This window comes from Notechis scutatus, chromosome 14 (assembly GCF_049901735.1).
Source record: "Notechis scutatus isolate UNSWTSFEM ecotype Mainland chromosome 14, rNotScu1.2, whole genome shotgun sequence".
NCBI classification, from domain to species: domain Eukaryota; kingdom Metazoa; phylum Chordata; class Lepidosauria; order Squamata; family Elapidae; genus Notechis; species Notechis scutatus.
Window position 1 is genome coordinate 2,350,266 of NC_142022.1, and position 25,829 is coordinate 2,376,094.

Here is a 25,829-nt window from a genome sequence, read left to right on the forward strand (position 1 = left end):
CAGTTCGGACGCGCTCACCAATCTGGTTGTTACACCGGTTGAATCCCACCCCAACCTACCTATCCACTATCCATCCATCCATCCATATCTATATCATCTATCTACCGCTGTTTGTGGCAGTGGTTTGCTCTCCAACCTTGTTTCTGAACGATTCGTTAACCAGACTGGGTAACATCCTCAAAAACTAAACTGAAACAAGTTTTGAGAGTAAAAGCACTGCCAAAACCTAAAACCTGAGCTGAAAATATTTTCTATTATGTCTGTTTGTTTCTCTTTCCTTATATTTCTGCCTGTCTGCTATTCTGTCTGTCTGTCTGTCTGTAATTCATATGGTCACCTATCTCACAGAAAGTGAGTCTGGGAGGCATACGAACCACCCAAGAAAACAAACAGGCCTTTATTTATTTATCCCTTTAAGGCAGAGGGGTCCCCCAACTGGGCCACTTTTAAGACTTGTGGACTTCAACTCCCAGAATTCCTCAGCCAGCAAGCCAAGATCCCAAAATGTTGGCTTGGGAATTCAGGGAGTTGAACTTTATACATCTTAAAGCGGGCTGAGCGGGGAATTCTGGGAGTTGAAGCCCCCAAGTCTTAAAAGTTGCCCAGTTTGGGGACCCCTTTGCCTTAAGGCCTCAATGCCCTTTCAGAGAAAAAAGCTGGCTTAATCCACCAGAATATGGTGGGGGGAGATGGGATCCCCGTTTTTAGCTGGGCCATCCCTCCCCCAAAGTAAGGTGATATTCTCCGCTCTCACATATAAACGCTCCCCCTTTCAGGCCTCCCCACTCTAAGCCTCTTCCAAGAGTTGAAAAAAAAAAAAGACCCCAATTCCCTTTGGAGACCCCCCGTCCGGCCTCTCTTAGATGCCCCCACTTCTCTTCCCTCAGGGCACCCACTTGCTGAGCCACTTCGGTCTTGGGGCCAAGCTCCAAGAGTCGGCGAGCGAAGGTGGCGGCCGCCTTGAAGTTCTTGAGCTTGAAGAAGAGGTTGAGGGCCGTTCGAAGGACCAAGATCATGTGGACAGGCTGCAGGTTGGCGTGGGTGAAGTAGGCGGCCATCTGCAGGGGAAAGAGTGAGATCAGAAAGGGGGGTTGGGGGGGATTTGCAGGAAAGGGGACAGGGTCTCAAGACGCAGAGGCTCCAGGGTCACTGCGGGGTCTGGGTTCCGACCCAGCTCCGACAAATCCTCTGCAGTGAACTCAAAAGATTCCTTTAATTAGGAGCGCCGGCAGCCCCGGCAAAACGTTTCTCTCTCACCGCCGGCTAACAAGCCTGTCCGTCCAGGAGGTGAGTAGTTGTCTACCACCTCCATTCATCTCCTCCCGCTGCCTTTGATCCCCAGAGCCAGGGTGGGGTTTCGCTCGCAGCAGTGGCTCTTCCGTCCCAAGGACCAGCCCATAGATTTCCACTGCTCTCCTCTCCTCTCTGCCTTCTGTGTCGGGCACTGGACCCGGCTGTGCCTCCTCTTCCTCGTCAAGCTGAGGCTCAGAAGGTTCACTGCCTGAGCTTCTCCGTGAGAATCTAGTCAACTAAGGTCCAATGCTCAATTGGCACCAGATTAGGGACAACAGAATACAAGTGGGTTGGATTTAGACCCTTTGATGGGAACGCAATGATTCTAGGAGGATGACTCGCTTCACTCCACCACCACCCCCCAGCTCTGCCTGCTCTTCTGGATCAGTGTTTTTCAACCTTGGCAACTTTTTAAGACTTGTGGACTTCAACTCCCAGAATTCCCCAGCCAACTCTGCTGGCTGGAGAATTCTGGGGATTGAAGTCCACAGTTCTTCAAGTGGCCAAGGTTGAACCCCCCGCGGCCCTACACCCACCTCACAAATGCGCTTCTGTTCCTCAAGGGTATCCTTGGGCAGCTTCTTTCTCTCCAGCTCCATGGACAGCCCCACAATGTACTCACGGCAAATGGCGATCAGCTGCTGGGCCTGCAAGGCAAGAAGACCTCAAACCCGAGTCTCAGCAGATGACAACTGTCTGCAAGAGGGAGGGAGGGGAGGAAAGAGATACCAGCAGGTGGGGGGAACTCTTTGACTTGGGGAGGGGATTTCACAGCCACAAGAAGAAATGGGTGGGAGCTAAGCAGAGAGACCCTCAACACTCCTGACAATGAGGACAATTAACCAGTGGCCTCCAGACGTTGGAGGTGCTCCATCACTGGAGGTTGTTAAGAAGAAATTAGACAGCCAGGTATCTGGAAAGGTGTAGGGCAGTGATGGCCCCAGCCCCCTGTGCATGCGCGGCATATACCCGAAAATCAGCTGGCTGGCAGGAGGCGTGCATGCGCAGTGGAACTGAGCTGGAAGGAAGTCATCCTTCGCTCTGGAATTACAGGAAGTCATTCCGGTATTACAGGAAGTGACGAAACGGGCCTATCATCCGCCCTGAAAAGCCTTGCAGAGGCTTTTTCCAAGCCTCTGGGAGGCCGAAAAAGGCCTCAAACCAGCCAGTGGGGGGAAAAAAAATCAGCTGTGAGGTGCACGCATGCGGTAAGTTTGCCTGCGGCTTCCGTGCCAGCCCAAATGGCTTTGCGTGCCACTTGTGGCACACGTGCCATAGGTTTGCCGTCACTATTCTAGAGTCTCGACCTCTTTTTGACATCATGGTGACCAAAACCAGATGCAGTACTTCTAGGTGTGGCCTTACTAAGGTGTCGTAAAGTGGAATTAACACTTCACGTGATCTTGATTCTATCCCTCTTTATTAATGCAGCTTAGGGTGGCCTTGGCCTTTTTGGAAGCTGCAGCACATGTGGCTAGCTTCAATTCATTAACGGAGGATTTCAAGTGGCTGCCCGTCGGGCCAAAGGGAGCAATGGGCACCTCGGCAATCTCCTGCTTGTTGTCCACCACCACCAGCGGGACGCTGAGCAGGACGGAGCGGAATTTCTCCACGGCCTCCTCAAACTTGCCGGCCGTGGTCAGCTGGTAGCAGAGCTGCAGGCGCTGGATGAGGTCGTTCAGCTTCAGGCCCACAGCTGGGACGGCGTTTTTCACCCCGGCGTCCTTCCTGGAGGGGACATCCGAAAGAGGAAGGTGAGTGCCTGGCCCCGTACAGAAACGGGAAGGCTCAGAAAGGTTTGGAACCATCTCAGTCCTATAAACCTCTGGAAAACTGCTGGGGACCTTCTACCGCTGCACCATAGGGAGCACCTTAACTTACTGCACCTCTGTAGGGTTTGCCAATTGCACAGGGGCAGATAGGAAAGCACTCCAGAAGGTGAATGTCATTGTCCAGAGGATCATGGGTTGCCCTCTCCCCTCTTTGGAAGAGCTTCATAGCTCCTTCTGCCTTAAGACAGTTCAAAACATCCTCAAAGATCCATCTCATCCTGGGAACCCTTTTTTTTTTTTTTAAACTATTACCATCTGGCAGACGGTACCGGAGCATTAAAAACAAGGACAAATAGGCTGAAAAACAGCTTCTATTCCAGGGCAGGAGCTCTGTTGAATTCTACCGTATAGTACACTGAAGATGGTATTTTATTTTGTTGTGCAATGTGCTATGACAATAAACTAAACGATAAATCCAGGACTACCTGGAAAATAAAGTAAAGCCAAAAGGTCAGTGGGGTCTTCAGTCCACACCCGTCCACCCCCCATTTTCCTTCTGTCTCCTGATGCAAAGAGCAGGCCCTGCTGCCCCCAGATGGCACCCCAAAGAAGGCCAGGAAAGCTGGGGGGGCTTGGCCCGCCACGTACCAGTTGCGATGAGGGTACCCATACATCGAGGGCAGGCTGGGCAAAGCCTGGTAGGTGGTTCGTCCCCGGGCGTAGGTCTGCAGGAAGAGCTGCTTGTAGGGGGAGAAGGTGACCACTCCCACCTGGTCATGGAGGAGCTGTGGAGAAGAGAGGCGGGAGAAAACATTTACCCACTCCCCTTAACGAAGGACGTGTTGTAGCTCACCTTGTTGTGGTGCGGACGGCTGAGGTCTCGGAGAGCGAGGACTCAGATGAGGAGGGGCCTGCATGTGGTGCAGGGATGAAGAGACTCCCGAGGAGCCTGTGCCCAGCGCGTGTGTGCGCAGGGCTGCTCGAAGGAAAGAGCAGCTGCAGCAGCACGGGGGATTCGGGAGTAAGGCTGCAATGGCCCCTCCCTTAAGAGATAAAAGCCAGCTGAGAAACCGGAGTTCTTTGCAGGAAGCAAATAAGTTTTTGCACTCGAGCCTGGTGGATGTTTGTGATATCTTGGTTGGTGTTTGGAGACTCTTTGTGTTTGAAATATTTCTTGGCAACTTAATCTAGTGTTCTTGGCAGCCTTGCACCACCTTGGCAAGGCTCATTCTTATCAATTAGTTTGAAACAGCCTTTTAACCGGGAAGGAACGGAATTCATAAAGAATCATTAAAAGGTTTTGCTCCTTGAGACGTGGGGGACTTCAGTTCCCAGAATCCCCCAACCGGTTGAGCTGGCTGGGGAATTCTGGGGAGCTGGAAGTGCCCACACGTCTTACAGTTGCCAAGTTGGACCAGCACTGCTCTCCAGAGGCTGATGGACCCGGAAAAACCCGTGCTGTTTCCAGGAATGGGCTCCCCCTCGCACCAGAAAACGATTGCAGGGTTTCACTAATTTTTACCATCAATTTATCCCAGCGTTTGCAAAGATTGTGTTATCTATTACAAATCTCCTACAGACTAGAGGTGTTCTGATCCAAACCTTGTTCCAGGTGAACAAACATGAAACAGAGATAAAAGCAAAACCTTTTAATGATTCTTTATGAATTCCATTCCTTCATGGTTAAAAGGCTGTTTCAAACTCATTGCCTCTGATAAGAACGAGCCTTGCCAAGGTGGTGCAAGGCTGCCAAGAACACCAGATAAAGTTATTCAGAAATATTTCAAACACAAAGAGTCTCCAAACACCAACCAAGATATTCCGAACGTCCACCAGGCTTGAGTGCAAAAACGTCTTTGCTTCCTGCAAAGAACTCTGGTTTCTCAGCTGGCTTTTATCTCTTATGGGAGAGGCCATCACCTTGCAGCCTTACTCCCGAGTCACCCGTGCTGCTGCAGTTGCTTTTTCCTTCGAGCAGCTGTGCACGCACACACACACACTGGGCACAGGCTCCTCAGGGGCCTCTTCCTCACTGCTGCCAGCCTCCACAATCTCCGAAGGCAGCCCTCCACTCCCTGATGGTCCTGGCCCCATCCCTGCCTCACACGCAGGCCCCTCCTCTGAGTCCTCGCTCTCCGAGACCTCAGCCATCTGCACCTGCTGCCGGTGAACCACAACAAAAGAGAACTGAAACCAAAACCCAGCCGACCGTTGGATGGTCCATGGAGTGCCAGGCGGCTTAAGGCTGCCATGCTAAGAGTCCCTCAGTGCTTGTCCAACTGGGCAACTGTAAGACGTGTGTGGACTTCCAACTCCCCAGAACTCCCCAGCCAGCTCAACTGGTTGGGGAATTCTGGGAACTGAAGCCCCCCACGTCTCAAGGAGTGTGAGTGGTTTGACAGCGATCTAGTTCTTGCCTCAAAGTTTGTTTGTTTTCCCCCCAATGAAAGGCAACGTCCGTTTCTCACTTACAAGTATATCAACTGCACCGCACAAAGTCCAGAAGGGCCAATTTCCACCCCACCTGGATAAATAACCCTAGAGAACGTACCCTCATGGCGGTCTCAAAAGAGCCGGCCAGGATGTGGTCCACGGGCAGCTGGGAATTGTTGCACCAGACCTGAAAGGAGAGGCAGAGAAAATGAGGTGAGAAATAGACCTTTTTCAGCAAAAAAAGGGTTCTATAACCCAATCTTCAAAGACAGGATCGAGACTTGGCACAGAAAGTTAAAACTCTTAATAGAAGAGAAGAGATGTAGCTCAGGATTGAACCGTGTGGGGTGCTTGGTGCACTCTGAGCCTGGCATTTCATGACCCAACTCGGGAACATCGGTGATCTCCCCACCTCCCCGCTTCCTTGCCTCCCTCAATTTTTCCTTCCTCCCTTCCTTTCTTTTTTCTCTCTGCTCTCCTCCCTCCCTTTTTTCCTCCTCCTTTCTTTTCCTCTCCTCTCCTTCCTTTCTTCCCTCCTCAGATTTTCCTCCCTTCCTTTCCTTTTTCTCTCTGCTCTCCTCCCTCCCTTCTTTCCTCCTCCTTTCTTTTCCTCTCCTCTCCTTCCTTCCCTCCTCAGATTTTCCTCCCTCCCTTCCTTTCCTTTTTCTCTCCTCTCCTCTCTCCCCTTTTTCCTCCTCCTTTCTTTTCCTCTCCTTCCTTCCTTCCTTCTCTCCTCAGATTTTCCTCCCTCCCTTTCCTTTTTCTCTCTCCTCTCCTCCCTCCCTTCTTTCCTCCTTTCTTTTCCTCTCCTCCTCCTTCTTCTTCCTTCCTTCTCCCTCCCTTTCCTTCCTCCTCTCCTCTCTCCCTTTTTCCTCTCCTCTCCTCTCCTCTCTTCCCCTTTTTCAGATTTTCCTCCTCCCTTTCTTTTCTCTCTCCTCTCCTTCCTCCTTCCTTTCTTTCCTCTCCTCAGATTTTCCTCCCTCCCTTTCCTTTCCTTTTTTCTCTCTCCTCTCCTCCCTCCCTTCTTCCTCCTCCTTTCCTTTTCTTCCTCTCCTTCTCCTTTCTTTCCTCTCCCTCCTTCTTTCCTTCTCTCCCTTTCCTTCCTCCCTTCCTTTCCTTTTTCTCTCTCCTCTCCTCTCTCCCTTTTTTCCTCCTCCTTTCTTTTCCTCTCCTTCCTTCCTTCCTTCTCTCCTCAGATTTTCCTCCCTCCCTTTCCTTTTTCTCTCTCTCTCTCCTCCCTCCCTTCTTTCCTCCTTTCTTTTCCTCTCTCTCCTTCCTTCTTTCCTTCTCTCCCTTTCCTTCCTCCCTCCCTTTCCTTTTCTTCTCTCTCCTCTCCTCTCTCCCTTTTTTCCTCCTCCTTTCTTTTCCTCTCCTCTCCTTCCTTCCTTCTCTCCCTTTCCTTCCTCCCCTCCCTTTCCTTTTCTCTCTCCTCTCCTCTCTCCCTTTTTTTTCCTCCTCCCTTTCTTTTCCTCTCCTCTCCTTCCTTCCTTCTCTCCTCAGATTTTCCTCCCTTCCTTTCCTTTTTCTCTCTCCTCTGCTCCCTCCCTTCCTTCCTCCTTCTTTCTTTTCCTCCCCTCCCCTCTCCACTTCCTTCCTTCCTTCCCTCCCTTTCCTTCCCTCCCTCCCTCCCTCCCTCCCTCTTGAGCTGGTTTTCTTGCCCACACTTCATTATCCAACCAGGTAAGATCCTCAGTACTAAAGAGCACGTAAACACCTCCAACACTGGTGGCATGACTTGGTTGGGTCACGAAACGTCTCCACGGAAAACCACCCAGCTCAGAGAGCGACCTCAGGGCCTCACAGTTCAGACTCTGGACTCCTCTGCCTGACCAAAGCATTTGGAAACCCCTCAACAAGCCAGCAGCTGCCAAATCCACCTGGAGGAGGTTTGAAGTGGGGGGTGGTGGTCTGAGAAAGACAGGGACCCTTCAAGCCTCGCCCTGAGGACAGGATCTCGTCTTGCAGGGACCCATTTTCCCCAGATCTTTCTGGATTTGGTGTGGTTCTAAATCCGTTTTTTTTGGGGGTGGGGGCAGAGGAGGGGCTCCCTGGATCTGTGCCAAGAGCTCTCCCACCTACCTGTGCAGGGCTGGTGCCCTTGGTGGGTGGTACGAAGAATCCCTCTTCTGCTTCACCTGTGGGGCCCACGGGGACATCCTGCAGGGAGGGGGGGGTGGAAAAAAAGACGGCAAGGGAAAATCAATGAATGCAATTGTCAAGCCCGAAATTGACACCGGCGTAGCCCTTTTATTTAGCCTTCTTATAAATTCCTTTTCCTTTCTTTCTCTTTTATGGGGGAGGGTTTCGGGCTTGCCACATTCCTAAGGTGGGAGGAGCGGAGATAGAGTTGTTTTGGCTAGGTGGTTCTCCTTCCCGTGGGAACGAAAGCTGACCCTGCTGAGACTTGGAGGTGGAGACTGATGATGCCAGACTAATGTTGATTTACTTCTATTGGGGAATGTGACTTTTTGGGGATGTTTCTAACTTCCAATATTATGTGGTACAATTCCGGGTTGGGTCAGATCCGGAATGACAAACAGACTTTGCCAATTGGATGCTTTACCTAAATAAAAGAAATTGTCATGGAAGTTGGACTTTGCTCTTTTCTTTTTAAATGGATTTCATCACCTGGAAAGCTGACAGCAATTTTTTTTGTACGTACAGGTGGTCCTCGACTTACAACAGGGGTGGTCAAACTCATAGTATAGGTTCTCCTGCTTGAGCAGGGGGCTGGACTAGAAGACCTCCAAGGTCCCTTCCAGTTCTCTTCCTATTCCTCTCTTCCCACCCTTCTCCTTCTTTCTCTCAATTATCTAACTCTTCTTTTGTGTTTTTTGTCTTGCAAATGACATTGAATAAAATTGGAAAATAACAAAGAAAAAGAAAAAAAGAAAAAGGAAGGAAAACAGACGGTTAAGAAAACAGAGCTACAATGAGTAACGCCGATAGCTGCTCTTGCACCAATACCCCATGTGTTTATCACCAAGCACCACTCCTCACGCACACACACACACACACACAAACACACACAAGACGAGGATGCCCTGGTTCTTGGGGAAGATGGGGATTGTAGAGGGAGGAAAAGCATGAAAAGGCAGGAGGATTTTAAAAATAATCCACTAAGGTCACAATCACACGTGGCTCCTAGGAACGTGCGACCCAAACATCCTCCAGTCGTGCAAACTGGGCCAATTTACCAGTTCTGGAGGAAGATCCAGGTCTTCCTCAATATCCCAGCCGCCTCCTTCCTCCTGGCCTTTGGCCAAGCCGTCCTCGCCAAAGCCTTCTCCGGCGTCCACAAAGCCATCTGAACGGAAGAAAGAAAGGGATGGTTTTTTTAAATTAATTAATTAAGGGCTACGTCTCTGCACTTAAAATAAACAGATTTTCAGGCTACACTACAGGATGAATCTGGACTCTTTCTCCTTTGGAAAATACAGTTCAAAAGAACTGGAACAGTGTTTTTCAAGCTTGGCCACTTTCAGAGGGGTGGACTATATATATATGGCTGGGGAATTCTGGGCGTTGAAGAATATATATATATATATATATATATATATATATATATATATATATATATATATAGAGAGAAGAGAGAGAGAGAGAGAGAGAGAGAGAGAGAGAGAGAGAGACCATTTCTGTTGAAATAAAGTCAGTAAAATCAAAAGAACTATTTAAGAGCTAGTATAGCTCCCGCTGCCTTAAAAAGTTCAAAACATCCTCAAAGATCCATCTCATCCTGGGCACCCTTTTTTTTGAACTATTACCATCTGGCAGACGGTACAGGATAATAATAAAAACAAGGACAAATAGAAGTTGAAAAACAGCTTCTATCCCAGAGCAGTAACTATATTGAGTTCTACTGTATAGTGCAATATTAATGTTGCATCAGTATCAGGGGTTTTCAATTTGATTGTATAGAATGCGAAAGGTGTGTGTTTGTGTTTTATTTTTATAGTTATAATAAGGTACACTGAAGATGGTATTTAATTTTGTTGTACGAGGTGCGATGACAATAAACTAAACTAAACTAATGTAAATTTAAAGCTGTCACCTACACCTTTTGACAGTAGCTAAATATCTTGCTATTATTTTAGGGGGGGGGGGAATCCACTCCAACAGGAGAAAAACATGGCAATACTGACATCCAAAATGCACGCAAACAGAAATTCCTTTCCACTTTTACATTCCTCAGCATAAAAAAAACTCTTTCCAAAGTTGAGGAAAACACCAGCAGTAGTTTCACGATTGCAATTAAGAAACAGACATTTGTATAAGAAGAAATGCACTTTGCACAGGCCCAGATGCCCAGTCCACGGCTGGAATTTGGGATTCCTTCCAGATGTCAAAGCTCCGGCATCGACCCCCATTTAAATCATGAGTCTCTAGTCGCGTCTCAGAGTTTAAAGAAGATTTGTTAGGAGTGAACCTACCGGTGCTACCTGGGAGCAGCCGACATCGTTCATTTCCCCCTTGACCCTGGTCTTCCCCCCACCCTCTGGATGTATATTCTCCAATGGGACACATCCATAGCCAAGAGTCACTAATCATGCTCTCCAGTAATAATCTTGCACACCAGAAGCTTCGGCCACCTAGAAATTATCTAAGGAATGCGCTGCATCCCCCGCTCCCTTTCTGCTGGCAACTCTAAAAGCCCAGAGAAAACTTTTCAAGCTGACACCGAGACGCGCGCCCCCTCACCTTCATCCAGCTGCAGCTCGGCGTCTTCTCCCCAGCCTTCAGTGCCCACGGTGTCGATATCGATGTCGGCTGCCAAGGCGCCTCCTTTCCCTGCAGGGAGGGAGAGAGAGCAACTCAGCCAACTGGACACCCGCCACCCCCTGGCCCATCAGCTGCAGGTGGCCCGCAAGGACTGGGAGAGAAGGGGGCTGGAGCTGCTGACCTTTGCTGGCGATGGCGCCCTCAAAGAAGCCCTTGGAGACGGTCAGCAGAGGCCAGTTGGTGTCCAAGGGCATGATGGGGGCCGGAGGCTGGAGCAAGCGGGCATTGGGGTCGATCTCTGGGATCTGAAGGAGGAACAGAAGAACCTTCAGAGCCCCAGTCCAGAGGAGGAGAAGGAACTGGAACCCAGATTGTCCAATGTTTGGAGCGTGCCGGGGCTGGGTACGATGCTGTCCCAGGCCACTCAGGCATTGGGGGAGGATCGGCTGCTAAGAGGCACTGCTGCTGACAGGCAGCCCGATCCCCTCCGGTGAGGAACAGCTGCCTCCTCCACTGATCCGAGGGCACAGACAGCTATGCTGGCTGGAGAATTCTGGGAGTTGAAGTCCACAAGTCTTAAAAGTTGCCGAGTTTGGAGACTTCTATCCCTAGCGCTTTAGCGACCCCTTCAAAAAGAGGTTGCAAAATTTATTCACTCGTGATTTATTTGATTTTTTTTTCCGTTTGCATATATAGAACTGCTGATCCAGTTCTACAGAGGAATGATTGAGTCTGTCCTCTGCACCTTTATAACTGTCTGGTTTGGCTCTGCAACCCAACAGGACAGACACAGACTCCGGAGAGGAATTAGGACTGCAGAAAAATGATTACTATCAACCTGCCTTCAGTCGAGGACCTGTATCCTGCACGAGTCAAAAAGGGGGCTGGGAAAATATCTACAGACCCCTCGCATCCTGGATATATAAACTGTTTCAACTCCTTCCGTCAAAACAACACCATAGAGCCCTGCACAGCAGAACAACTAGACACAAGTGCAGTTTTTCCCTGAAAACCATCACTCTGCTAAACAAATCATTCCCTCCACACTGTCCAACTATTTACAAAGTCTGCACTACTATTACTCTTAATCCTCCCATCCTTCCTTTCACCCATCTCCTTGTTGTGGTCTGCCGGCAACCTGCGAAGACAGCAGCCGAGTTGGACAGTGGGGAAGAACAGGGGCCAGTCTGGGCGCCTGGGAAGGACTCGGCCGAGGAAGCTGCATCCGATGCAGAGATGGGGCCAAGGCCATCTGGGAGTTATGTGCTGACTCCGGAGCCTCCAGAATGTGACAGCAGCGAGGCAGAGGAACAAGGGGAGCCTGTTCCCAGTGCGCGCGTGCGCAGAGCAGCCAGAAGGCAAGAGCAGCTAAGGTAAAAGGGGCAACTCGGGAGTAAGGCTGGGAGGTGATTGCCCCTCCTCCCATAAGACATAAAGGAGGAGCAAAGGGACATGAGCCTTTGCAGGAAGCAATTTTGTTCGTACTGGTCGGTTTGAAACCTGAAACTCCGTGTTGAATTTGTGCTCCGGTTGGCCTTATAGAACTAATTGGCAATTTAGTCATTGGCAGCATTTCAAGGGAGATAAAGGTGCGTGCTGATCAGACTTATCCCAAAGGACTTTGGCAGACTTCTGTGGGACTATTTACAAACTGTGTGAGACTCATTATGGGCTGTGAATGACTGAAATTCACAGCCGTTGAAATAAAGAAAAAAAGATTTTGGGATTTTATAATGTGTGTTTGTTAGTGTGTCAATAAGCCCTGGTCAGAACACTTCTCCCAGTTATGACTGTTATGACGGTAACTTTGTCGCTTGTATCCTTACGATCTATATTGACTGTTTCCTAGTATGATTTGATTGCTTATTGTACCCTGTGACTATCATTAAGTGTTGTACTTTATGATTCTTCACTCTTGACAGATGTATCTTTTCTTTTATGTACACTGAGAGCATTTGCCCCAAAGACAAATTCCTTGTGTGTCTAATCACACTTGGCCAATAAAGAATTCTATTCTATTCTATTCTATTCTATTCTATTCTATTCTATTCTATTCTATTCTATTCCATTCTTATTGCACCCTATGACTATTATTAAGTGTTGCACTTGATGATTCTTGACTCTGATGAATGTATCTTTTCTTTTATGTACACTGAGAGCATTTGCCCCAAGACAAATTCCTTGTGTGTCTAATCACACTTGCCAATAAAGAATTCTATTCTATTCTATTCTATTCTATTCTATTCTATTCTATTCTATTCTATTCTATTCTATTCCATTCTTATTGCACCCTATGACTATTATTAAGTGTTGCACTTGATGATTCTTGACTCTGATGAATGTATCTTTTCTTTTATGTACACTGAGAGCATTTGCCCCAAGACAAATTCCTTGTGTGTCTAATCACACTTGGCCAATAAAGAATTCTATTCTATTCTATTCTATTCTATTCTATTCTATTCTATTCTATTCTATTCTATTCTATTCCATTCTTATTGCACCCTATGACTATTATTAAGTGTTGCACTTGATGATTCTTGACTCTGATGAATGTATCTTTTCTTTTATGTACACTGAGAGCATTTGCCCCAAGACAAATTCCTTGTGTGTCCAATCACACTTGGCCAATAAAGAATTCTATTCTATTCTATTCTATTCTATTCTATTCTATTCTATTCTATTCTATATCTATTTTCTTTACTTTTCTGTTCTATTCCTTATTCTATTCTATTCTATTCTATTCTATTCTATTCTATTCTATTCTATTCTTTATCTATTTTCTTTTCTTTTCTGTTCTATTCCTTATTCTATTCAATTCCATTCCATTCCATTCCATTCCATTCTTTAAACTGTTTCCTAGTATGATTTGTTTGCTTATTGTCCCCTATGACTATCATTAAGTGTTGTCCCTGATGATTCTTGACGGATGTCTCTTTTCTTTTATGTACACTGAGAGCATTTGCACCCAGACAAATTCCTTGTGTGTACAATCACACTTGGCCAATAAAGAATTCTATTATCCTTTGTGCAAGTAACTCAAGGTGGTACAAACAGTTCCAGCACTTTCTTCCTCCCCATAAATAAATAAGTACAGGTGGCCCGCAATTTATGACCACAATTGATGTTGCTAAATTGATGTTGCTAAGTGAGACATGCGTTAAGCGAGCTTTGCCCCCCCATTTTGTGACTCTTTTGTTTTGCTGCAGTCGTTAAGTGAATCACAGCCATTGTCAAATTAGTAACACAGACTTTGAGTGGCTTCCCCCGCTGGCTTGGCGTGCCAGACGGTCACCAAAAGGGGATGGGGTGACCCCGGGGACTCCACGACCGCCATAAACAATGAGTCAGTAGCCAAGCGTCCAAATTTTGATCACATGACCATGGAGGTGCTGCGACGGTCATAGGTGTGAAAAAGAGTCTTCAGTCGCTGTTTTCCTTGCCGTTTTGTAACTTCAAACAACAGTCACTAAGCGAGCGGTTGTAAGTCAAGGACTGCCTGGAAGGAGCTGCTTGAGAAAGTCCTTCGCACGGAGCTAAGAAAGCCACAGAGAGGTTTTTCTCCCAGAAGAAATCACTGTTCTGACTAAGGCTTCCTGAGTCCGTAATTAAGCACATGCTTACTCCAAACAACTCTTGTTTTATTTCAACGCTGGGAATTATTTTCATTCCCAGCCCGTAATGAGTCCCAAACAGTTCCTCGAGATAAGCACCCACCTTTATCTCCTTTGAATGGCTGCCAACAACTAAAGTGCCAAATTAACTGTAAAAAAACCAACTGAAGTACAAAGTCCACACAGAGCTTCAAGGATTAATCTGAACAGAGCAAACGACTTTGCTTCCTGCAAAGGTTTCTCTACCTTTGCACTTCCTTTATACCTTATGGGAGGGGCCAATCACCTTCAAGCCTTACTCCTGAGTCGCCCCTTTTGTCTCAGCTGCTCTTGCCTTCAAGCAGCTCTGCGCACATGTGCACTGGGAACAGGCTCCCCTTGTTCCTCTGCCCCGCTGCTGCCAGACTCTGGAGGCTCTGGAGTCAGCACATACCTCCCATATGGTCCTGGCCCCATCGCTGCCTTGGATGCAGGACCCTCGTCCGAGTCCTCCCCAGACTCCCGGACTGGCTCATGTCCCTCCCCACTGTCCGATTCCGCTATACTGTCTGCACAGGCTGCCAGCGGACCACAACCCCCTCCCTCCTCAGCTGCAACCTGCCTGGAGGTCTTCTGGGGCAGGAGCAGCAGCCCCTTCCTGCTTCCCCAACCCTCGCCCCCCCAGCCCACTCACCACCTCCTTCTCGGGGTCAAGGTCTCCTTCAGGTTCTCCGCTTCCTCCTCCAGGCCGTGGGTAGCAGCGGTGAGATAGGCCAGAGACTCTGCGGGGGAAGCCAGGTGAGAGAAGAGGCAGGTGAGGGGAGAGTGTCAGCGGGAGGGCACGGGTGGGTCGCCTGGGAGTCACTTGGGGTGAGGAGCCCAACCAGGGCTGCTGGCTTACTTACTCTGCCCACAGTTCTTCAGGATCCTCACCCTTTCGGCAATGTCGCCCAGGTAGAGGGCGTTCTGGTAGTGGCCGCTCATGTCCTTCCGGATCTCAGCTGCGAGGAGAAACAGGGTCAGGACTGCTGTCCACTTCCCAGAGCCCTCCATGCTCTTGACCGTTGGCCTACCTCAACAGAGGCAGCACAAAATGCCGAGAAATTACTGCGTAGGGTGGCATCTCCTAAAGTGGTCCAGGTTCTGAAGAGGCAGCCAGTTTGGTGGCTAGCGTGGCCCATTACAGCCGGGCATTATACAGTCTTTCTCAACCTTGGCCACTTGAAGATGGATGGACTTCAACGCCCAGCATTCTCAACTCTCAAAATGCGCTGGCAGGGGGATTCTGGGAGTTGAAGTCCACCCATCTTTGATTAGCCAAGGTTGAAAAACATTGCATTATAACCCCCATGAAACTAAACCTCCCCGCCTCCCAATTTCCAGCCCGCATGGCCAGTGGGAGGGGCTGGGATCCAGTATCTGGGATCCAAGGCCATGGTGACCTCAATGGCGAGGTGTGAGGAAGGGTGAATGCAGCCTGGATGCATTTGGGAAAACTCCCCGGTGTGTTACGGGACGGACAAATGCCAACGTGTCTTAAATCTAAGTTTTACAAGACAACCTTCCCCCCTGTTGCACCATATGGCACTGAAGGCTGGACAGCAGCAACTGGGACCGAAAGCTCTCCCCATGCCATGGAAATGCAAAGGCTCCGTCGGATATCGGGCACCACCCTTCTTGGCCACATCACAAATGACACCATTCGGCAACATTTTGGTGTGGCACCACTTGCAGAGAAGATGAGAGGAGGCCAACTCCGCTGGTTTGGCCATGAGCTGAGAGCAGCACCTCCCACTGTGGACAAGACTGCCTACCAACTAGGAGTCAATGGCCAGCGACCTCATGGGCATCCAAAACAGAGATGGGAAGACACCATCGAACAAAGATATGTAAGATTTACACAAGCCCAAAAGTTCTGGCACTAAAATTCAGAAATGGTTAGAAGAAATAGGTATGATCAAAACAGAATACAGACCTGAATTATTATTTTTTGGTTAGGAATTAATGTGGGAAAATATGAGAAGGATATTATATATTTAATAATTCATATCATCACAGCTGCGAGATTGGCTTACGCACAAGCAGTGGAAATGTAAGGAAACTCCAAGTGAAAATAGAAATCATTAGGAAAATTTGGAGGTGTGCAGAAATGGACAAATTGACAAAAAGAATTAAAAAATAAGGAAGAATCGGATTATTACAAAGTATGGGATAAGTTTTATGGTGGGTTAGAAAAGAGAAAGGATCAAGATAATAAGAAATGATTAAATGTATCTACTATGTATATAGAATGTAAATATGCACTATTTTTATATGCGATTTAGCAACGTAAGACAACTTATGTGGGTCAGCAGGACTGTACCATGTTCAATGCTTTTTTAACGTTCCCTTCTGTTTTTGTGTTTGTCTAATAAAAAAAGCAAGACAGGCGAGCCGTGGGCCTGCACCCCGGAGACGCAGCTGACCGTGCAAAGTGGCCTTCCGTGACCTGAAAAGCGGACCCTGCACCTGAGGGACCCCGAAACTCACCGATCCTCATCATCTTGCGCAACTTTTCCAGGTTGCCCGTGATCAGGTAGAGGAAGGAGAGCTTGTCGAAGTTCTTGGTGCGCTGGTAGCACATCTCCACGATCTGGTGGTTCCCTTGCAGCAGAGCCACCTCTCCCAGCTTCTCCCAGCAGTTCTTGTCGTCCAGAGCTTTGGCCGCCTCCAGCGCAATCTGAGGGGTACACGGGAGGGGGAACGTCGGAAGGGGACGCAGAGAACGCAGCCGCTCCTCTCCTCGCTAAAGTCGTGGCCCCTCCGCCGGGGATTAAAGGGAAAAAAGGGACCCGGGGTGTCGTGGCTGCAATTCGGCTCGCTTCGTCGAAGCCTGACCACAGCAACGGTGGGAGGCAATCGGGAGGAACGCAGGGGTGTGTATGTGTGCGTGTGCGTGTGAAGGGATGCAAAGAACAGTCGGACCCCGAGACAATGCCAGCCTCCCAAGGCCTGCGAGACGAAGGGGGCGTTTCCCCAAGCAAAATGAATGCAGCTGAACTGGACAGTAAAGAATAGCAGGCAGGAAGGCCCCGGGGGGGGTGGGGGGAAAGGGAAAGGGAACGACGCTATTTGCGGGTGAAAATATCAGAATTGGCTTGGCTGCTTCTGTAACCGTGCTGGACTCTAGCAAATTATACTCTTGGAGAAAAGAAATGTCCCCAGGTGCCTTTTTTTTTAACTGCACAAACCAAGTTGACATTAAATGGGTGGTGGTGGTGGTGGCAGGGTGTGTGTGTGTGTGTGTGTGAAAAAGCCAGTGGTTTTAGGACAAGCAAAATTGACAGCGGGGGAAGGATGTCCTCCGTCCCTCCTTTTTCTTTCTTTCTTCTTCTCTTCCTTTTCTTTCTTTCTCCCTCCTGTTCCTTCCTTCCTTCCTTCCCTCCTTCCCTTTTTCTTTCTCTCTTTTTCTTTCTTCCTCCCTCTTGTGCCTTTCCCCCCTCCCTCCCTCCCTTTCTCTGCTTTTCTTTCTTTCTCTTTCTTTCCTTCCTTCCTTTCTCCCTCCTGTTCCTTCCTTCCTTCCTTCCCTCCTTCCCTTTTTCTTTCTCTCTTTTTCTTTCTTCCTCCCTCTTGTGCCTTTCCCCCTCCCTCCCTCCCTTTCTCTGCTTTTCTTTCTCTCTCTTTCTTTCCTTCCTTCCTTTCTCCCTCCTGTTCCCTCCTTCCTTCCCTCCCTCCCTCCCTTTTTCTTTTCTCTTTTTCTTTCTTCCTCCCTCTTGTGCCTTTCCCCCTCCCTCCCTCCCTCCCTCCCTTTCTTCTGCTTTTCTTTCTTTCTCTTTCTTTCCTTCCTTCCTTCCTTTCTCCCTCCTGTTCCTCCCTTCCTTCCCTCCCTTCCCCTCCCTTTTTTTCTGGTGATTGACTCAAAGTCGCTCAGCAGGAAAAAGGCAGGTCCAGAACTCTCAAGTCTCCTGTTTTCTAGCCTGGCGATTTAACCACAAGACAAACTGGTTCCCCAATAACAGTTAAAAAGAGAGAGATAAAAACAATGGCAGAGGCAGATTAAACTCTTATCGTCGTTCTGCTTGCACAAGCCCCCAAATGAAGGGCTGCCCACGCCCCGGGAATCTTGATAGAATGCAAACAGAGGCACCTGGGAGCCCTTTTTGCCTTTTACGCAGAAACCCACCTCAATGTTGCCGCATTCAAGAGCCAGGCTGAACCGCGTCTTCTCGTCCTTCACGAAATGCAGCGCCACTTCGGGATAGCCCTTCCTCTGCAGGTAAGCTATGATGGACTGGCCCACTAGCTTGGCGTTACGCACCATGTGCAGGACCTCCAGAGTGAAAAAAAAACAATCGAGGTTTAGATGTTGCACGTCACTCTACATTTCGTCCAATAAACTGGAGGTCACAGGTGGGTCATCCAAAGATCCATCTGTGAGGACCCCAAGGGGCGTGGCACAAAGGCCACACAGTCAAAGAGGCAAGAAGAGTCCCGTTATTTATCTCCAACTTTGCCCACAGTGTCCTGGTTACCTTCTGGCTGGAGGAAAAACTCTTCCTTTGACTGCAGGAAATTCAGTCCAAAACATGAGCAACACAAACTGTAACTTAAAGTCCCAACAAACCAAATTGAAGTAATTAGCTTGAGAGGGCAGGAGAAGGAATTTAAGACTTGAAAGCGCAGCCAAAACTCACAGAGTTGGGAAGACGCCAGGAACACAGATAAGCCACAATGATACCAGATAATTCACAATTTGCTTCCAACAACTTGCTGTGCGCAGCTTCCTCTTTTATACACTGCGTTCCCACGCTGCAGCTAATGAAGGGAATCAGGGCCCTTTCCTCCCCTGTAACCCACGCAACTCATGTTGCTCCCTTCTCCGCTCCTCCCCTGTGTGCCCTAGGATAAGAGGGGCTGGGCCTGGGTCTTCCTCTGAACTCCCTCTCCCTTGTTCTACCCCTTCCCTACTTTCGCCCGGCTGGATTGTGCCTTCCCCAGTTTCCTCCACAGCCACCAGAGCCACACTCCCATTCCCTGTCAGCTGCTCGGCCTCCCCCTCCAAATCAGATTCCAACAGGGGCATGACACCATAAGGTTTTATCCTTTCAAACAGTTTAATAAAGCAAAGCTAAAACAGGGCTTTTCCTCCCAAATGAGCTAAATTAGGTGATTAAAAGTTTGATCAAGAAACCAGGGATGGATTTTGTGTGTGCGTGTGTGAAATCAGTTCTAAAATAAATCCCTAGTTTGCCATGTGGTAGAGAGACTTAAAATCCTCAATCCTAATGATTATCACCTCCCCAAAGTCACTCTTTCATGCCGTGTTTCTCAACCTGGGCAACTTTTAATTGGTGTGGACTATGCTGGCTGCGGAATTCTGGGAGTTGTAGTCCACACATCTTAAAAGTTGTCCAGGTTGAGAAACACGGCTTTAAGGTATTAAGGTACATTCTTTGCTAGTATCACAGCTTTGGAAGCCGTATTAGCACCAGAGGCTTCCACGCTGCCACATTCTTGAGCGTGGGAAGTTGGGAGGGGGGAATTTCATGGAGCGGATGTATGTGGTTAGACATAATAGCACTTTTCTTTACATTCAAGGTCATGTTATTTCTGCACCTGGAGGAAGGGTAGTAGAGGGGGTGTCTCAAGTTGGGACAGATCGTGATTGGGGCATGTGATGGATTTGTAATTTTTTTACTTATTGGAGGGAAACCTGGAACTTTAAGATTCAGGTTTTCCCAGATGTGCCAGTATGACTACTTGTTGTAGTTCACAGGAAGCCTGTGCAGACGGCAGCGGAACCGGACAGTGGGGAAGGACAGGGACCGGGAGTCTGGAGAGGACTTGGACGAGGGTCCTGCGTTCGACGCAAGGAAGGGGACGGGACCATCTGGGAGTGGGGTGCTGCCTCTGGAGCCTCCAGAATCTGGCAGCAGCGAGGAAGAGGACCCAGGGGAGCCTGTTCCCAGTGCGCGTGTGCAAAGAGCTGCTAGAAGGTGAGAGGCAGCTGAAACAAAAGGGGCGACTTGGGAGTAAGGCTGGGAGGTGATTGCCCCTCCCATAAGGTATAAAGGAAGTACAAAGGTAGGAAACCCTTTGCAGGAAGCAAAGTCGTTTGCTCTGTTTGGATTATTCCTTGAAGCTCTATGTGGACTTTGTAACTTCAATTGTTTTTTTTATAATTAATTTGGCACTCTAGTGGTTGGCAGCAATTCAAAGGAGAGAAAGGTGGGTGCTTATCTTGAGGAACTGTTTGGGACTCATTACCGGCTAGAAATGAACTTAATTCCCAGCGTTGAAATAAAACAAAGAGTTGTTTTAACTAAGCATGTACTTAATTACGGTCTCGGGAAACCTTGGTCAGAACACTACTCTAATAAAAGGAAACTTTGAGGAAATGCCTGTCTTGGAGTTTTTGGTTGGAGTTGGGTTTTATTAGAATGCTGACAGTTAGACTTATAGTTTCTTCAGGACTCCAAGGTGCCTTACTACGATTCTCATAATCCTCTGAGTCACTTAGATGGCTATAGAAGAGCCATGTTGGGACTCCAACAATCCCAGGGAAAGAAAAAGAAACAGGCAAGTTCTACCAAGCGCACCATCCTTCCCCCAACCCACCTCATCGTATTTCCGGTTGATCAGGGCCAGCTTGAACTTGAACTCCGTGGGGTCAATGGTGAGGACGCGGGGTCGGCATTCGCGGTCAAGGCAGTAGACGTTGTTGCCCTTCACGCGGGTCACGTAGATGGGCAAGTCCAGCGTGCGGATGATCCCGTGGTCCCTGGAAGGAGGAAGGAAGAGAAGACATCACTTTGGCGGGAAGAGAGAGGAAGGGAATCGAGGAACACGCCTAGAATCATAGGACTTTGGAGGTCTTCTAGCCTAAAGCCTTATACATGCAGTCCGGGACTTACAATCACAACTCAACCCAAAATTTCCACTGCTGAGCAATAAGACTTAGAATGACCGTGTTTCCCCTGAAAATAAGACCCTGTCTTATATTTTTGTCGCCACCAAAAAGGCGCCAGGTCTTATTTTCAGGGGATGTTCTTCCACTGACTAACCTCACTTGCATGCGTCACCCCGGCCTCCTTTTCGCTGTCCGAGGCCTTCAGGAACTTCTTCTTCTGCGGCCAGCAAGGCTTTCCTGAAAGCCTCTGCAGGGGATAATGGAGCTCTGGATCGATCCAGAGCTTTGTTATCGGCTCCAGAGGCCTTCAGGAAAGCCTTGCCAGCCTTGCTGGCTGCAGAACCAATGAGCCAGCAGGGCAGATGTCGGGTGTGCGAGGCCTGGCTACAACTGCCCAAAGATAAGTAGTAGGTCAGCTCCATCCCCCCATAGCTTAATTTTTACCCGTCTACCCTAGAGTGGGTAGGATCTTAATTAGGGCTTATTTTGGGGTTAGGGCTTATATCGGGAGCACGTGTAAAAACATCAAGCTAGGACATACTTTTAGGGAAGATCGTATTTTTGGGGAAACGGAGTATATACCACATCCATGGTGCTTTATAGCCCTCTCTGGAGTGGTTTACAGGGGTGGGATCTTACCGACATAACAACCGGTTCGGTGAGCATGTGCTTTGGGTGTGCCTGCACGCTTTGCATGCGTGTGTGCACACTATTTACAAATCACCGACTCCGGTGAGCGTTCCCCTTATCCTGCTGTTGTGCGGCACTCAAAGCAGATGAGGTGGAAAAAAATCAACTTCTTTGGTCGTCGGCCAGCACTCTGCGCCGTATATGGCCACGGGGCGCACCACAGAGTTATAGATTTTCGCCTTCAGACGCATCGGCATCTTCTTGTCACAGAGGACGCCCGTGACGGACTTCCATTTGCCCCACGCTACGTTGATCCTGGCTGCCACCTCAGTTTGTAGTAGGCCTTCTTCCCCAAGAGTAGTTCCCAGGTACTTGAAGGTGGAGGCGCGCGGTAGCTCCTGCCCGTTCACGTGGATGGAGCCTGTCGTTTCGTTGTCAGTGGTCAGGTATTCGGACTTCTTTAGGTTCAGCTGGAGCCCGAACTGCTCGAGGCGGTCGTGCCACTGTTGGACTAGGTGCTCGAGTTCAGCCTTGCGCAGGTTGGCCAGGAACACATCATCGGCGTAGAGCAGCGTCCATGGGGCGGGCATGTACAGGTCGTGTGTAATTGTATCCATCACCAGAATGAACAGCAGTGGTGAGAGAGCAGAGCCCTGGTGTACGCCGACGGTGATATTGAACTCCTCTGATATCCCACCTGCTGCTTTTACACGGCTTTTGTGACATCTGTATAGGAGTTGGACCCATTGTACGAGCAGCTCGGGCACGCCATGATCTCGCAGTGCGTACCAGATGAGATCGTGCGGGACTCGGTCGAAGGCCTTTTCCAAGTCCAAGAAGGCGGTGTGGAGCGGATTTTCTTCTCTCTGTGAGCCTCCATCAGCATCCGCACGCCGAAGATGGCATCGGTGGTGCCGCAGTTCTTGATGAATCCGGCCTGGTTGGCGCTGATGTCGACGATGTCCCGAATGCGCTTATCGAGGACGCGTTCAAAGATCTTCATAGTGTGTGACAGTAAGCTGACCGGTCTGTAGTTGGAGCAGTCCGCTGGGCTGCCCTTTCCCTTCCAGATCGGAACAGTGGTGCTGCGGTACCAGTCGTGTGGCACTTTTCCCGTGGAAACGATGTTGTTGAACAGCTCGCACAGCCACAATGCCGAGCCCGGTAGTGCCTTTTTCCAGAAGTCGGCAGGGATGTCATCTGGTCCTGTTGCCTTACCGTTTTCATGGCCTTGATGGCGTCGGTGACCTCGCTGGCGTGAATGCCTGAGACTGGGCCTTCGACGGGGTCACCTCGCGGGGTTCGTGGGTGTGGGAACTCCTCAGTGGAGATCTTCTCGAAGTATTGCCGCCACCTCTCGGCAGCGTCTCTGGGGTTGACGATCAAATTTCCCCTTTCGTCGTTGATCCCATGGAACTGGTCGATGTCCAGGGTCTTCCTGTGTCTGCTTTTGGCTAGGCGGTAGATCTCATTCTCGCCTTCTCGCGTGTTCAGCTTCTCGTAGATGTCGTCGTAGTGGGAGCTTCTGGCTGTCGCTACTGCTTTCTTGGCTACCTTTTTGGCCGCCTTGTACTCGCAGAGCTTCTCGCTGGTCTTGTCCTGAAGAAAGGCCTTGTAGAGCCGTTTCTTCAGGTGCACGGCATCTTGTACTTCCGGTGTCCAGAGCCATGTATCTCGTTCGATGCGTCTCCGTCCTGGCTTGGTACAACCAAGCTGTTGGCAGCCGGCAGTGTGAACAGTGCTCTTCAGCATGGACCACGCTTCCTGTGGCCCGTCGACCATCTGCAGGAACTGCTCTGGTTTGATGAGGGGTCCCGCCATCTTCTTCTGGTTCCACCACTTGATTCGTGGCTGGTCTGCATTCTTTTTATCAAAATAAACGGTCCATTAGTCATATATCATTTCAGTCAAGTCTTGTCGGGGATACTCTATTTGCAAAGTCCGTGTTGAATAGCCAATGACAGTTCACTTACAATAAATCAGTCCAATCTTTATCTTCTCTCCGTTGAGAAAATCAACACTCCTTTTTCTCTCCCCGTTCCAGCAAGAACGCAGCCCACAATGTTGCCTTCTAACCACTGCGCCACCAGGGCTCAAACCAAGGAATTGTGAAGTGATCTTTGCCCCATCTTGTTTGCTGCAGCTGTTACGTGAATCAGTGCCGTTGATATCACACCGTCATTAAGTAAATTCAGCGTTCCTATTGACTTGGTTTGTTGGAAACCAGTTGGAAAAGGTTGCAAATGGCGATCGTGTGAACCCAGCGTGCTCCAATCTCATAGATACACGCCAGTTGCCAAACACCTAAATTTTTACAGGTAGTCAACTCACAAAAGTTTATTAGTGGCCTTTCAAAGTTACAACGGCACTGAAAAATATGACTTATGACCATTTTTCACAGTTACGACCTTTACAAAGTCCCCATATGATCAAAATTCAGATGCTTGGCAACTGACTCATATTTATGACAGCTGCAGTGTCCCAGGGTCACCTGTTCCCCTTTTATGACTTTCTGATGAGCCAAGTCAGTGGGGAAACCTGATTCGCTTAACAACCGGGTTACTAATTTACCGACGGCAGTGATTCACTTAGCTGTGGCGAGAATGGTCGTAAAATGGGGCAAAACTCACTGAACAAATGTCTCACTTAGCGACATAAATTTTGGGCTTAATTGTGGTCATAAGCCGAGGATCACCTCTATCATGTGACCTTGGGGATGCTGGTCATAAGTCACTTTTTTTCTACGCTGTTGTAACTTCGAACAATCACTAAACAAATGGTTGTAAGTTAAGGGCTACCTGTGGAATCCTAGGGCCGGAAGGGACCTTGGAGATTTTCTAGTCCCGTGGTGAAGCTATGGCATACGTGCCACAGGTGGCAAGCAGGGCCATTTGTGCTGGCACATGAGCCGCAGGCAAATTTACCTCACTGCACATGCGCGCATCTCACGGCTGATTTTTTCGGCTGGTTTGAGGCCTTTTTCGTCCTCCCAGAGGCTTGGAAAAAGCCTCTGCAGGCTTTGCAGGCCAAATAATAGGCCCGTTTTGTCACTTCCGGAAATGACGAAACAGGCCTATTATTCATCCTGCAAAGCCTGCGGATGCTTTTTTCAAGCCTCTGGGAGGATGAAGAAAGCCCTCAAACCAGCCGAAAAAACAGCTGTGAGGCACAGTGCAGGTAAAGAGAGTGTGCGGGGCATGCACATATGCCTTCTGGGTGCTGGCACGTAAGCACGCAAGCGCACGCACAATTTTTGACCCAGGAGCCCCAAAAAGGTTAGCCGCCACTGTTCTAGTCCAACCCCCTGCCCAAGGCAGATCTTAACATCAGCGTGGCCACTTGGAAGGAGCTAAGTTGGAAGACGCTGCCTTGCGGGACCCGAGAGAGGAAGCCCCAGACCTGGGTTTGTGTGTGTGTGTGTGTGTGTGTACACACTCTTTGCCCAAGGCACTTACTTACCCGGTGGTGACAGCATATTTGATGTGGTTGCTCGTGGTGTAAATGAAGACGCCGCTCTCGTCCCAGGCGCCGCTCTTGACCCGGATGTTCTCGTGGATATTGCACAGCGACTCCAGCTTTCGGTTGCAGATCATGATCGCTGCGGAGAGAGAGAGAGAGAGAAAGGAGAGTCACTCCCAAGAGCAAATCTCCTCCTCAAGCCAACATCTGACATGCCCAAAGCCACCAGTTGCCCTCCACAGCTTTTGGCTGGGCTGGCTGAGAACTCTCCAGTCCTCCGGAGGGGAAAGTAGGTCCCTAGCCACTTACAGAGCAGAGAATAAATAACTGGATTGGATCCAACCGAGGCGAGTGTATTTTTTCTTTTTATTTATTCATCAAAATTACAACCGAGCCTGATCCTCCCTAGATGAGGCTTGATTTAGGTATGATGGCAGTGTTCCAATATCGGAGGGGCTGCCCCAAAGAAGAGGGGCGATCAACCTATTCTCCAAACCGCCAGAAGGCAGGACAAGAAGCAACAAGGATGGAAACCTATCAAGAGAAAACCAATCTAGGAGAAATTCCCTGGAACCGTTACAAGGGTCTCCAGAAGCCTCCCGGAAGGGGTCCTTCCTACTTAGGTCGCGTCAAGGAGAACCATCTGAAAACAGTGGGAAGGTCCCCACTTCCAGGCAGATGAGCTCCAGGTGCCATCACGGGGGCTGGCTGTCTTTCTGGCCTAATCAGTGGGGTGGCTTCCCTCCAGAGGTCGCGGATGCTCGATCACTGGAGATTTCCAAGAAGAGTTTGGGCAGCCGTTTGTCTGAAAGGATCTCCTTGCTCGGGCAGCAGGTTGGACTGGATCAGTGGTCACCAACCGGTGGGCTGGGGACCATTGGTGGTCTGCGAGAAAATTTGGGTGGGCCGCAGAGAAATGTCACCCCCAAAGCAATTAATCCAGGCTGTGTGGGAACACAAGGCTATGACGCCCACATGGCCCGTGGGAACACAAGGCTTGCGTCGCTTGCATTGTGAACAACACGAGGTAGTGAGGGAAGG

General features: G+C 49.2%; 1 protein-coding gene across 1 annotated transcript in view; it reads right to left on the minus strand.

Annotated features, from left to right (window-relative positions):
* COPA (coat protein complex I subunit alpha) overlaps positions 1 to 25,829 on the minus strand; it is a 68,055-nt gene that overhangs the window by 3,807 nt on the left and 38,419 nt on the right. Inside the window, 16 exon segments of the mRNA XM_087943227.1 lie at positions 897 to 1,058; positions 1,830 to 1,940; positions 2,835 to 3,021; positions 3,714 to 3,850; positions 5,617 to 5,685; positions 7,578 to 7,655; positions 8,696 to 8,805; positions 10,200 to 10,289; positions 10,402 to 10,525; positions 14,505 to 14,524; positions 14,527 to 14,592; positions 14,716 to 14,811; positions 16,340 to 16,529; positions 17,973 to 18,119; positions 20,408 to 20,570; positions 24,789 to 24,927. Coding sequence (XP_087799353.1) covers positions 897 to 1,058; positions 1,830 to 1,940; positions 2,835 to 3,021; positions 3,714 to 3,850; positions 5,617 to 5,685; positions 7,578 to 7,655; positions 8,696 to 8,805; positions 10,200 to 10,289; positions 10,402 to 10,525; positions 14,505 to 14,524; positions 14,527 to 14,592; positions 14,716 to 14,811; positions 16,340 to 16,529; positions 17,973 to 18,119; positions 20,408 to 20,570; positions 24,789 to 24,927 — 1,889 coding nt within the window.